The sequence below is a fragment of the Cyrtonyx montezumae genome, unplaced genomic scaffold (assembly GCF_038088225.1).
Source record: "Cyrtonyx montezumae isolate F1298 unplaced genomic scaffold, pur_monq_1.0 scaffold_2, whole genome shotgun sequence".
NCBI classification, from domain to species: Eukaryota; Metazoa; Chordata; class Aves; order Galliformes; family Odontophoridae; genus Cyrtonyx; species Cyrtonyx montezumae.
The window spans coordinates 13616465-13630713 of NW_027071936.1; the positions used below are offsets into that span (position 1 = coordinate 13616465).

General features: G+C 43.0%; 1 protein-coding gene across 5 annotated transcripts in view; it reads left to right on the plus strand.

The window, feature by feature from the left end:
- The window catches only part of SLC20A2 (solute carrier family 20 member 2), a 57238-nt gene extending 43217 nt beyond the window's left edge, over nucleotides 1-14021 (plus strand). For 3 of the 5 annotated variants that reach the window (XM_065736443.1, XM_065736442.1, XM_065736441.1), the window contains 3 exons: nucleotides 7528-7713; nucleotides 8377-8461; nucleotides 12455-14020. In XM_065736443.1, the coding sequence (XP_065592515.1) occupies nucleotides 7528-7713; nucleotides 8377-8461; nucleotides 12455-12619 (436 nt within the window). In that variant the 3' untranslated portion in view covers nucleotides 12620-14020. Of the gene's footprint in view, nucleotides 1-7527; nucleotides 7714-8376; nucleotides 8462-8963; nucleotides 9049-12454 lie in introns of those variants that run through there. The other 2 variants (XM_065736445.1, XM_065736446.1) reach the window with 2 other exon arrangements.
- Nucleotides 14022-14249: the final 228 nt, after the last annotated feature.

Sequence of the window (14249 nt, forward strand, 5' to 3'; positions counted from 1 at the left end):
AATTCATGTAATTGCAAAACTAAAGAACAAGTTAGCTTTATTTTGTCCGGGCTGCTAAAGGTGCAAGAAGCTGGTCATGGGTCTAAGATCTGATCTCAGTTTGCAAATTAATCCATTCTTGCAGGTAGTATTACTGAGTTCCAGCTAATTCGTGGAAAATGTTGAGTAGACGAAATGCTAGGGGGATCCAGATATCTATCCTGTTGATTGTGTAGTACAGATATTTTGCCTGCCTGCATGTCTAGCAGAGCAGAAGATATCTTACTGGGCTTTGGGCTCATCAGCAAATCACATAAAGATCTGCAGAGCTTAGGAGGCAGCGTGTTATTCTAGAATAAAACCTTATTGGTAGCATGGATTTCTGTCCACATTTCTGTGTGAAAGCAAGCCTTGACAACCTGTTCTTTACTGAGCACTACTATTTTTTCATGTCTTCATTCCCTTTCCTTCTGCTACTTTTGAGTGCCACTGCTGCTTCCACATTCTTTCTCATCCTTTAATCCTGACATTAAAATCCTGCTTGCTTCTGTATTTGGTTTTAAGCTCCTTGTCCCTATGTTCCTTGTTCCTATGCTCTTTGTTCCCAGCACCTGCTTCAATCACAGCTTTTTCTTTGGATTTGCCTTCTCCATTCTCTTCTCTTGTGTTGGAGCTGTCCTTTCTCACATGTTTTCTATTTAATTTCCATCAGGTTGTTTGCTGTTATCCTAGAGAGGGACAGGAGCGGATGAGAGGGGCAAAGAGAGACAAATTAAAAGCTAATACAAGTGCAACCTGCAGGGGGTTAAGTGTTTACAACATACTTAAACAGAAGGCAGCAGCATTTGTATGGTATGAACTGAGCCATGATACTACTCTGAAATTCTTCATGGAGCAGAGGTGCCTTGTATGGCTTGGCTAGCACTGCAGTGGACAAAGAAGTCATCTGTGAATTTCCTTTGTTTCGTTCTGCAGGCCTTTCCCCAGAGCTGGGAGGGTTGAATCAGTAGTTTGCATTTGGCTGCAGATCTAATTCAGCATAAGGGTAGCTAGACCTTGCTTTTTTCAGAGCTCCCCTCTGTCGTTCCGCGTCGCAGCGATGCCAATCAGCAGAGATAGCAATTGCTATCTCTGGGCACTGATGTTTGTCACTGGAGTTATGGCCAACAGCCTCAGGGATCCTTGCCAAGGCAGCTGTATGTTAAAAGGAGTAGGGAGCCATGGTGGCTCCTTATTTGGCTGCCTGATCTGTTCAGACCATCCCTTCCTGCCGCAATACTTAGATGCATGGTGCTGGGGATGTTGGAGCTCTTCCAGGGCCAGGACTAACTGAGCCAGGCCCAGAGCCTTGTGACACTCCGGTGCACTTGGGATGAATGAAAACTAAAGCATCTTAAATCCCAATGAAATGTGTTGGGACAGACCCTCTGAAAAAAATGTTGTTGTTGGATTTAATCAGCAGTGCTGAGCGAGCAGGTCGCACTGGCTCAGCATCCGAGCACAAAGAGAGCACGTCAGGTCATCGCAAGGGCAGCAGGAAAATAAAAAGGGCAGGATGGAAAAAAAGCCTGGGCCAGGAGCGTGACGTGGGGAGAGTTGCCAGCTTCCTAAACTCTTGTTCAGAGCCAGCTTTCCAGAGAAGCTAGGCTTTGTTGGTTATCGGGGATTACGTGCACCTATGGCTGCGCTGGACTGAGCTTATTTCTGTAAACACAGGTTTGTTCAGCAGGAATCCTGGTGAGCCACAGTTCAGTGCCACAACTGCAGCTGCCTGCTGTTACTGTATAGATGCAGACAAGGGAGAGCAAAAGCTGTAGGGCTGATGCTGTGTAACAAAGCCTGAGTTAGCCCTTTCCTGAAAGCCCGGGGAGTTTCAGAGTTATTTCAGAGCTAGAGTCAAAATAGTTTGTATTTTTCTAAAAATTATTTCAGTGTCTTAGAAGCTGAATCTCTATCAGATAGGGAATATATTGTTATTCCAAGTAATGTGAGTGAAACTAGGAAACATCTGCTTGCCCAAATATAGATGGAGGAAATTTCTTCTTTCCCATCCCTGCAGGCTTAACTGGAGTTATGGGTCAGAGCACACCAGCAGCACTGGGACTCACCTTTTCCCCTTTCCTCAGAGTAAACGCAATGAAAAGAAAGGAGCCAAGGGCCAGAACACTGTATGTCACTGTACACGGAGCACTTGGTGGGATTCAGTTTCCTTGCTGAATAAGGGATCTACAGGAGCTTTAATGAGGCCAGATTACAAAATGAACGTTGCTTATTTCCTCCCTGAGAGCTGCAGCCAAGGTTACTTAGAATATTTTGGAAGCTAATATGTCACTACAATTACTGAGAGCAGCCTGGAGTCTCACTTCTTCAGTTTTCAGTAGCAGCATGTCCTGAAAGTGCAGTCGGTCTCCTGAGTAGGTTTGCATCTTGTGTCTTGAACTACCCAAGTAGGTGCCTCTGTAGCTGTGCCATCACTTAGTTGCCACACAGGCCAGTGAGGGAAGAGCAGAAAGGAACTATTGTCTCTCTTTGCCAGAATCACGTAACACAGGCATTTTTGGGAATGGCTTGTCCCTGCTGGTTGCATAGAGTTCATTGTCATTTAGTGAGAGGCATTTCTTCCCATATACCATTACCAACCCTGCCTCTCCAAGAGGTAGGAATGGCAGAAATGTGCATTCCTGCCCTGCAGTGAGTGGTGAAATGTTCTTAGTCCTTTTCTTGTAGCCTGCGGAGATTTGTTTCAGGGCCACCATTTACAGTGCACAATGATGGGCTACAGAAAGTAATATGTGGTCTTTGTGACTCAAAACACGCCCAAAGCTTGCATTTCATGGGGCATAGCTTTGACATGACACTGCTGTCACACAATGGTGTGTACACAATTCTGTAGGTTTTTGGAAGTAGGCTAAAAACAAGAGCCCTTTCTTGATCATCTGAGACCTCTGGATAATAGGATATATTTTTTGCTGTTGGCACACCACCCAGGCAAACCCTTCTTGCAGAGTTACTCAGTTGTTGCAATGTCTCCGACCATGACTGCAGTATAGGCAAAAATATCATCCCACTTAATTTTCCAGTGGGAAGTTCAGAGCGAAATTTGCTGTCATTTGTGAAGTCCTGTTTTGGAAAATATTGAAATGAATGGGGAATTTGTAATTGTGTGTAATACTGGAAGTTTAATATAGATTTCTGAGTTATTTTACCCATAGTTCAATTTCTATCAGTGTTAGTGTATGCACTAAGCTTCTTCCAGTCAACTTGAAAAAATGGCAAAAACACAATCTGATTTTTCGGTAGTAAGGAATCAAAGCATGGTCATCACATAGTCTGTAGATCACAGATCATAACAGAAAGTTTAGTCAGAGTCCAGCATTCAACTAAGATTATATTTCCTTTTTGAGCAAATTGCTACCCACCCCACATAAGAAGTACCTAGTAGAGTGTTGCTAGTTCACAAAATATTATAGTAAGTTGCATGACATTTGGTGGTTTGTGGAGTTCACAACTGATAGTATCCTTTCCTTTTACTACTGAAAAAGTCTTTACTTTTGCTTAAAAAAAATAATAAAATCTTTGTTCCCATAGAGAAAAAACTGGACACGTCACCCAAAAGCACATAAAAATCTCTACTTGCATGAGTGTGTGCATGTGTGTTTGCGTGGCAAACTGGTGATTTCTAAGCCTGTCTCGTGACAGCTGAATGTTTTTTGTTGGTGGTGGTAATGCTATCTGTCTCTCAGGGGAGAGGTGAAGCCAACTCTATTTATAGTTCAGATGTACTGTCAAGTGTTGTCTTACACAACAGTTTTATAAATTCCCTGGGACAGATTCTCAACTGGCACAAATGAGCAGGGATAGAGAAGTCATGCCAATTTATGTTAGTTGAGAAAGCTAAAAGATAACCAGGAGGATCAGCAAGCACGTCAGAAATGGTCCAAGCTGCTTGACTGTGCCACAGTGACACGTGTCTGAGTGCAAGTGCTGCTGTAAGTGTCTGCTAGTCCTGGATCATTCATCTGCAGCCAGCTTGACACTTTTCATGCAGCCAAGGCCAGCAGAAATAGTAAAAAGTGGGCATGGAGAGCAAGCTTCATGGCAGACTCAGCAACTGGGCTTCTCTTGCTATAATGTGTTATAAATTCAGCATATAATTAACTTGCATTGTGTTACTCTTGTGCTCAGTGGATAAAATGCATATTATGACATAGATATGTAGATATAGAAAACTGAAGTAGTACCCAAACAGGGGCTATGTTATCTTTGCTTTTAGATGCAAAACTAAGCTATGCATTAATGTGCTCCAAAGGGTCCCTTTTGTTTGTTGTTAGGAACCTAATGGCAGTTTTACAGCAAGATAGAAACAGACAGGGGTCCAGACCCACCGGGTGACTACCTCAGGCCTTTTTCTTTTTTCTCTTATCTTCTCCCTCTAAACTATTGTGAATAAAACTTTCCCACATGTGACCTGTAGCACAAATACACATTGGGTAAAGCAAATAAAAGAGCTGCCATGAGAGGGTAAGAAAGCATCACAACTTCAAAATACTTGTGAAATGAGTCTTGGCCAAACACTTGGAAGATTTTAGGTCTGCTTTCCTTCTGATCATATCTCGAGTCCAATGAGACAGAACTGCTGGGAAACATTTTGCGAACCACATCCCAGCATAGCCTATATCATGGTTCAACTGCTTAGTTACTCAGCTGCAGGAGACATCTGTTCACCACAGAAGGTCTTAAAACAAAGTTTTAAACAACTTTTTGCTGATGTGTTTTCTCTCTTACTCTCCTATCGGGACTATTTGTCTTCTACTGATGAACTCTCCCTAGTCCCAAGGTTGTCTGGTTGCACATGGCAATGTATTGAAGGTGACTCAAGGTGTGCCAAGATTCTAGTCTCAGCAGTTTGAGAGTCAGATTTGTTCATTCAGTTCTGTGGTGGGACAAGGCTGATGGCTTCTTCTAGAGATGTTCCCTGCTTGGCACAGGAATTGTTGGTAGCACAAGTCCCTGGGGCTGGACCTGCTGGATAAACCCAGAGGCTGTGCAGGTAGTAGTTTGGAGACAGAGGCTCCGCACCGCTACCAGTTTGCTGCTTGTTGGTAGCTTCTTGCAGGAATTCAGTCTGGGAGATATGGTTGTTCCTAGAAATTGAATGTTTAAGCCACACTAAAAACTATTTATAGAGAGAGGAGGAATGTCCCTGTGGTGTAAGCAGCCACCCAGTGGTGTAGGAGCCCATATATGGCAATGCAAATTATTACCTTTTTGACTTTCTCAGTATACATTGATCCAGTTCTCCTTTGCTTTCCTTCCATCCAGGGATGGTATCAGAAGTGTTACCCTCTGTGGTTTGGTACAGTCTCCACTGATCTGTTTGACAGCATTATCCACTTCGATCCTCCATTGCTAGGCAAAAGTCAGTGGAGTTTGGCCTTGCCCTCTCTTACCACAATAAGGAAATAAGCTTTTCTTTGAGGATTAGGATTAGTTGATTCACAGAGTTGTAGCAAATAATTAAAACTGGATTTTGGTACAAAAGACCATCGTTTTCTGGTGGTGTTTTTGAAGCCTTTTCTGTCTTCCCAGTTACGTTAGGACTGACAAATATCCACGTATAATCCCTTCAGAACAGTCAGAAGTCAGTGCCTGGGCTTTCTCCAAAGGTATTCGTTATTTTCAACAGAAAGCTTGTCCCCAGGTCATTCAACAAAATAAGAAGGCAAAAATCAGTTTTCCCTTTAGTCATCTGGTCATCGTTTTAGTCGGTCTCATCCAGAGCTGCCATCAGCACCCATTAGTTGAAGGTACAATATCAGTTACCTTTCATGCACAATAAGGCATTAAAACATGAATGTAATTTAATCTGCGCCTGCAAACAGCGGTCAGGAAGTTGCAAGTTAACTTATAAATAATAGAAATGCTTTGTTCATGTATCTTTTCTACCTTCAAGACAAAAGCAATTCTTGCATTCAGGCATGAATGCATAAGTACAGACACGCTTTAAAATGTATATTCAGGTACTGTATTAGAGCAGAACATTAAGATATATTTGTTAGTGGAATTCACTCTTTATTTAAAGAGTATTTATTTCTTCATTCCAGTGTCTTCAAACCCACTGTATTTATTAATTGTGTTAGCTCTCTAAATTATTTCCAGTACTTCTCTCAAAATGTTAATGATTATTCTTTTTTTTTATATACCAGAGAGTCTTTTCAAGCACTTCTGTTTTCCTTGCTGCTTGAGTGTTGTGTATGCCTTCCTGGTCGTTTATCCCCAGGGATACTTCTCATTTTTAGGACCTGGTTTCTCATGGACCAGGAGAAGGGAAGGAGGAGGTGTTGTGTTGCTCAGACACGCTCTGCTGGCAGTACTGAGGACACTCTTTCTCTTGACTGTTAGCCTGCAACCCCAAGCACCTCTTCTCTGATAAAGATGAAAAACTGAATGATTGACTGTAAGTGGCAGTGGCTTGCTTTGCTCAACAACTGACGCTAAAAATGTCCCTTGTTCCAACAGTGTGCTTTGGAGCAAGACCAGCAGCTAAATTGATGCAGGACAGGCATAGCTGTTGGTACTGCAGCGTCATTCACCACCGTCCGCTTTCTGTTATCACTTGGCAAAGAAGGAAGCTTCCTGTTCCTATTCAAACATTTTGAATGACTTTAGGCAGGTTTGCACTGCTCTTCTTTTTGTTACTTAGGTGTAATTACAGTGCTGTCTTGCTCTCCATGCTTTTACAATTTGTGCTAAATGCTACTCCGCAGGGCAAGCTCGGTTTTCAGCTAACTCTAATTTTGAGAAATGTAATGTAATTTTTCAGAATAAGCATAGTCAGAAGTCTTCCTCCAGGCACTGGAGCATGAGTAAGGTTACCGGTGTCAGGTGACAAGCCTTAGGAGAAGAGGCTTCATTGTCACTGAATATCTATGGATTTCTAGGTATCAGCAGCAGGATAGCAAAATGAGCTCATGCCAGCTCGGCGTCACCAAGCAGTTCTCTCTGATCCAGCCTAATCGGTTATGCCGTGCATTTGGAGAGGACTTAGTCACCTTCCCATCTGCATTTTGATCGTATCTCTAGAAGTTGTAGGTTATCAGACTGGATAATATCTACATCTTCTCTGAAATTCTCTAGAATTGTTCATTAATTTCCCTTTTTGACAAAAGATCATTTAATACTTGATTTTGACAGATGCGGAGCTCTTGAATTGATAAACTTTTAGTTAACTTCAGTGTAGCACCAGAAATGCTGGTTCTGTCTCAGAACAGACGTGCAAGATATTACCAACTCTGACATTTCTGAAAATGTGTTAAAGATGAATTTTTTTCAGCACTTGCTATAGTTGTAAGTGGTGACGTGACATCTGAAAGAGCAACATGATAAGAATTTACTGCTGCGGTCTTCACAAGTGAAGAAGTGTGTTGCCTGTAGGGTCAACTCAGAGCAGTTCTGCACACACTATGGAGAAAAATCACGCGCAAAAAAATCCCTTTCAAGACAATTACCTACATTTTTGTAATTCAGGTGATGTTCTTTTTTTTCCAGCAATGCAATAGGTCCTCTTGTCGCACTCTGGCTGATCTATGAACAAGGTGGTGTCATGCAAGAAGCATCAACTCCTGTCTGGCTGCTGTTTTACGGAGGTGTTGGGATCTGCGTGGGTCTCTGGGTCTGGGGCAGAAGAGTTATCCAGACCATGGGTAAAGACCTCACTCCAATCACACCTTCAAGGTAGGCTCAGTTGTCATTATCCTGGTTGATCTTTGTGTGTGAGCCAGTCTGAGAAACTGCTGTGGCAGTACTTGGTTTGCCGGTTTTGCTGTGCTTTAATGATAACCTGGCTTCAATTTGTACATTTTTTTTAAAAATGAGACGGAAGAGAAAGAAAGGAAGGATAAAAAAAGAAAGGGAAAATAAAAAAATGTATATACTTGGAAATTAATGCAGAGTGAGTTTGAGGCGTGGAGGTCTTCTGCTGATGACCCAACTAACATGGCAGAAGGTGTACGTGGAAATGGTGAGGTTACAGTGGCTTCCTAGTGTGCTTCAGACTATTAAAAGCACATATATTCATTACAGTAATTTTTGTCCTTGGTACGTACTAGACCTTCATTGATGCTTAACCAGAACACTAATTAGGCATGATTCACTGCAGCGTAACGTAGCAAAAGCTCCTGACGCAATGAGCCGTGCCTCCGGTTACTGCAGGTGACTAGCCCATACTGTTTCCATTATTCAGCAGTTCCTTGTTGTCTTTCTTTACTTGTGTGACAAAAATCAGGTGGAGATAAACGGTTGTAGAGGACTCAGGTAAGACTTAGGCACACTGCACGTGGTATCAGTCCGAGCTGATGCAAAGAGTGATTGTGAAGTGTTTTCTTATGCTTCCTGCAGTGGATTCACTATTGAGTTGGCTTCGGCGTTCACAGTTGTGGTAGCTTCCAATGTTGGACTTCCTGTCAGTACTACACACTGCAAGGTATGCCTTCGCCGAGCGACTGCAGTCAAGGCAGTCTGGACTATTCATCTTAAACTATGCTGCTCAGATCAGTGGATAATGGCACATTTTTGCAAGGGAACCATGGCAAAGGGAAAAGAGCCTTTAAAAAAAAACAGGATTCCAAATATTTGACGTTGGATCCAAATATTGCATTGACGTTGTCGCAGTAAAGCTATTGCAATTGGGCATGGCAGCCACCAGAGCGTGAACTCCTTTTGCTGTTGTTAAAGAAAAACACTGCTTACTGACATGTGACCTCAATTGAACGTGAGCAATTGCAGGGGCAGCTGGCAGCGAAAGGCCCTGTTTCCTCCAAAGGTGCCATTTGAACCTGGTCGTGTAGCATTTCTCCCTTGTTCAGAGGCTGCGCACCATTCATCATTTATACTTCACTTCCTTGATAAGTGCATGGCATGGGATTTCCTGCATATAACTCTTTTACTACAGGTTTTCCATCTGTCTTTTTTTTATTTCTTCACAGTGGATTTTGCATTGAAGTAATGTGTGCGCTAACGGTACTTGTAGCCTCAAATGTGGGTATTCCAATAAGCTCCACCCATTGCAAGGTATTGGAGTTTGCAGTGACCCCATCAGTAAATCACATCACTAGGACAAACCATAACAAAATACGAGATATACCGATTGCTGCAGATTGCCTTCACTACGCGATGCACCGTGCAGACAAAACACCAAAGACTGTATAAAGCAGGTACAGCTGAGCCAAGTCAGCGTTACAAGGAGTTGCACAAAAGTCTGGAATGTCTTTGATCCTTGCTTAGTCATACTGAACTAATATAGTCTTCTTAAAATAACATAGGCTCGTAGTTCGTGTGATCCGGGTTACATGTAGTTTAGAGGTGCTTGTATAAAAAACCAGCAGCGTTACATCCTTACGCTAATACTTTAATTTCTTTCTTTTATTAAACCAATTCATCCTGACTTTTGTGCATTGTAACAGAATACAGTCTCTGTTTATATATATAAGATCAAATTACAAATACACACTATATATATAGAAAATCCCATTTTGAAGTATAGACAAGATTAATGAAGTGCAGAATTTAATTGTGTCACATGCTATAGGAGGAAACCTGTATGGGGCTCGTACAGAACAAAGAGCATTTGGACATTTGCCCTGTGAGAGAACACTATGGGAATTGGGAATTTGATTCCTGAGGAAATTCCTTGTCCAGTATCACTTCTGCCTTCCCTATGTACTCCTGGGCACGCAGAGCTGGCTGTATGCATCACCTTCCAGTAGGGTATGGCAAGGACCCCCGAAGCCAGAGCTGCCAGGCCCTCTACCACTAAGTCCTAGCAGGCCCAAATCCTGTGGGATTCACTGCTGCACCAAGGATCCCACCCAGCTCTGCCAGGGCAGCTTTTTGGGGCTCACCGCTCTCCAGTGCAGCAGGCAGGCAGTGAGAAACTGGGAATGCTCACCAGCATCGTTGAAAGAATTTTAAATCCACAAATCTTGCAGAACACCCAGAGTTAATTCAATTGGCATCTTCTACTGAAAACTACTTCTTCAGAAAGCTCTCCAGTTGCAAAATAATTTCTTTCTTTCTGCTGTAGAGTCCTTTGAGCTGTAGCCAAGCCTGGACTGTTCTGAAAGGCCGTTCACATTTCCCAATGTTGGCCTAACTGCTTCCTCTGATTTGAGCAGGGAAAAAGTTTGTAACACGTGAGCCACTTGTGAAAATGGTAGCTCCAAAACACTTCCCTTTCAGCTGACTCGAAGTCAAATGCCCAGTGAAGAATTTGCCAGGGAGAATAATGCAGCTTTGATTATTCGCACTGTTTGCCTGAAGCACTTCTAGTCAGCCATCAGAAAAGAGAAAATGCACTTTGGTGCAGACAAATAGACCAACTTTAAATGCAAAAGGGAAATTTCTTGGAAGCAGTCGGCTAATGTGAGGGCTGTGTTAGAATGTATTCATTTACTGAACACGGTCTAAGGGTTGGCCTTTTTGCAGGGCAGGGCACATAAACTCTTCAAAAAGTGCTTTCAATGTGGTTAAGTCCACACCTCCTACCTGCACCTTGCCATGTATAATTAGATAGGTTGTTCTTAATGGGAAGATCCACCTCCTAACAGGATTAGGCTGTTCCAGAACATCACGCTACCCCACCAACTCAGTGTCTCAGCAAAGCAAAATTGTGAGTTAAGAGATCAATTGGTCAAGGGCTCAGCGAAGCCAAAAAGGAATGATTATCCATCATTCACTCCGTGGGAAAATGTCTTTGTGACAGCATTGCCAGCTCTTCCTTCTTTCCCCGTGGAATTCCCCGTGGAAATGCAGACACATCAGAGAAGCAGTTGCCATTGAGACAGAAGTGTCTCTTTTTTTTTTTTTTATCAGCAGAAACATGATTTCACCCATTCAGCCTTCCTTGAGGTTTAGCGAGGAAAAGCCAGTGTGCTGTGAATTCGTTCCTCGCCCTTTCACTGCCCGGGCAGTCAAGCAGTTAGTCCTTAGTGTCCCACGCAGTGCCTGTTGTTTACTGTAAAATGTGAAATCTACAAACAGGTGCTTCTCAGCTATAATATACAGAGATAAACAGAGTGCAGGAGGTAGGTGTGTTTTCTGTACAAAAGCAACTTTGTTGAGGTCATATTGCCAGCTCTCTTTTGCTGTTACTATTTAGGGTGTTGTAAACACTCTCTGTGTTGCTATTGGCAGAGTTATAGTGGTTTGGGTATTATTTTGCTGCACCATTGCACAGGAACAGGAGAGACGAAAGCGTTTCTGTATTTCCTGTCATTCTCCTGTAAGCAGAGCATATTGAAGGCAAACTGCACTGGTTTCAAACCAATCTCGAAGTAGATATCATCTGAAATTCCGCAGACGGTGTAGTTGCCCTACACCGAAGTTTTAGCTACTCTCCTAACCGTTAGTCTGTCTGAATTACTATTAATCAACTAAACTTTAATGATGTTTAAAATGAAAGACCAATGCCATCATTGCTGATACCTTTTAAATTTCAGGAAGGACTCAGAGGTTACTGTACGTAAACTTCAGGCTCGCTCAATAAGCAGTGTTCCTTGTTGTAGTGTGTCACAATAGTGCTAAAAGCATGCAAAATGTAAAGCAGAGCCTAACAGCTGAGCTGCTGAAAAAGTACTGTTTCTTTGGATTAGCCCTTGAGATGTTCAGAAGCTGGGAGTTCCTCTTAGCTGGGCAAGGTGCTGCTTTTTCTCAAGATTCCCACAGGGCACGTGCAGACACGCCTGATGCTCCCCCAGCTATGCACAGCCTAGCACATTGTCCAGTCCTGGTGTATTCAGAGTATGTATTGACTAGGAAATTTCCTTATTAGATCAGGTTAAGCTACAGACAGAAGGCAGTTCAGCTTGCAGGAGGGGGGAACATAAGACCGGTTGTGTCTTGGAGTTTCAGTTCCCTTAAAATTGAATATTTCTTTCCGCGTTCCTTGCTGCTTTACTGTCTGCTTTGAGTAGACAGGTATGAATAGTTTTGTTAGCGGCAGAGTGGCTGTAACAGTATGCAGGGTTTACACCCAAGTTTGTAAACTGTAAACATGTTTGAAGGAATAAAAGACAGACAGATACTAGCTTTGCATTTACTGCAGCATGTTTTTTCTCTGAAAACACTAATCTCAGCTGCCCTGTTAGCGTCTGTGAGGATATTTTACCCACTCCCCATGTGAAGCCAGGCTTCTTGATGTTCCTGTAGTTTGCGTGCCCCCTAGCATCTGGCTGAGGTATTCGTCTGCTGGCAGGATGTGAGCTGCAGGTGCTTTGCTTGGTGGCTGGTCTAGAAAGGCTAACTTTGCTTTGAACGGCTTGACTGAGGGCAGCCAGAACCTCATCACCGGAAGCTCTATATCTCAGTGCCCCTGTTTTGAGCATCGCCTGGTATCAGCTGAGTGGCATTGGTGCAGGCACGGTGAGGGAACTGGGACGCACCCCTCACATCTCTTTCTCTTTCCTCCCACGCTCACAAGGTGGGCTCCGTGGTGGCCGTCGGCTGGATCCGCTCCAAGAAAGCTGTTGACTGGCGCCTCTTCCGCAACATCTTCCTGGCCTGGTTTGTGACTGTCCCAGTGGCTGGCTTGTTCAGTGCCGGGGTGATGGCACTGCTGATGTATGGTATCCTACCTTACGTCTGAAGAGCTGCAAATAGGGGAAGTAGCCAAGCTAGCGTCAAGGGGAGAAGCGTTCCCATGAAAGGACCGGTCGGAGAGAATCCATCTTCCATATCTAACTTCTTATCTACTGTACATAACAATGTGTCATATTGGTGACATGGTGATGTGGTGCCATTTCTTATGTATTAAATAAATATATATGCATATAGTAGGTAACAATACCTAAGTTATATTATTAGTGGGGTGAAAATAATTGCCTAGAATTTAATATTTAGAAAGAAATTGTACATAGTGTATCATTTTGGTGGCAATTTTTTAATCTTTTGAAGAGAAGTATGGATTAGGAAATGTTTCTTGTCCATTTGATATAAGAAGCGAGGTACAGGACTGCATTAACACATGGATTTTTTTAAAGCTACTAAGATACTGGAACAAAATGTGCATAAAGTGCTTTTCATAAGATAACTCTGTTCATATCATTGATCTTGGTGTATCATAGCATAATGGTTATGGCTTTGTAAATACTTACCAACAGTAACTCTTAAATGGTGCATTTCCCTTATATATTTTGGATAAGAAAGTTTAGGAAGTACCAAAGAAGCAGGGGAATAGCTTGCCAATATTATGTTTTTGTCTACACGTGTGGGTGTGTGTTGTGTTTCCTCACCTCTAATTTAACACTGTTTTCACCAGGCTACCAACAGCCAGGCTCTTTCCATCTTAATGTAACTACAAACAAAACAAAAAAGCACACAGAAAAGCTTGTTCTACTTGTTCTTGTTGCTTAGTAGGCAGAACACTGTTGTCCACACTAGCTGGCAGTCCGCTGACTTCATTTTGTGAAGTGTTACACTACTTAGTTTCTACCTTTCCCTCAAGCCCTGGCCCCATTGCACTGCCATCAGTGTCAGTGCCAGCACAGACCATCAGTCTTCTCTGTCGCTGTCCAGTGACCTGTGGCTGCCTGCTCTCTGGTACAGGAGTGGGGCTGCCTGGTGTGGCTGTTGGGCCACAAAACCCACTCAGCCCCACTTTTGTGGCTGGGGGTTTTGGCTGTTGGTGGCCAGCACTCGGGATGTGATTGCTCATGGCAGCTCAGGGGACCTGATGCACGAGGTGGTGAGCTAAATCCCTGCACAGCTTCAAGAAGCACATTTGGGTGAAGGTTACTGTTTGGTGGGTGGGAGGCAAAGGGCGAGGGGTGTCTGGAAGAGGTTTGGGAATCTCTTACTGTTTAAATGCTGCTAAAATTTTGATAAACGGTCTTGGTACTCCATTGTGACTTTTCCATTGGTCATTCATACTAAATTTATAATAAAAGATAAACAGCCCCGATCACTTTTTACCTCTTGTTTTTTTTAAGTTAAGTGTTCTTCATCCGTGTTAGTTATGCTGTCTCCAGGGTGGTATCTGTGCTGCTGACCGCAGGCAGCGTGTGCTGCTCTCGTGGGTGTTTGAGATGAATTTGAAAAATTGGAAGGTCCTGGAAAGTTGAACAAAGGAAAAGAGAGTGTAAGGTTCTGTTGGCTTTTGGGGCATCCTTTGTGAACAGCAGGGGGGAATTTAGAATAAGACACCTGCAAGAATAACTTGCTGGAGGGTGAGGAAGAAACAGTGACAGCATTTTGGTATATACCATGATGTTTAAGAA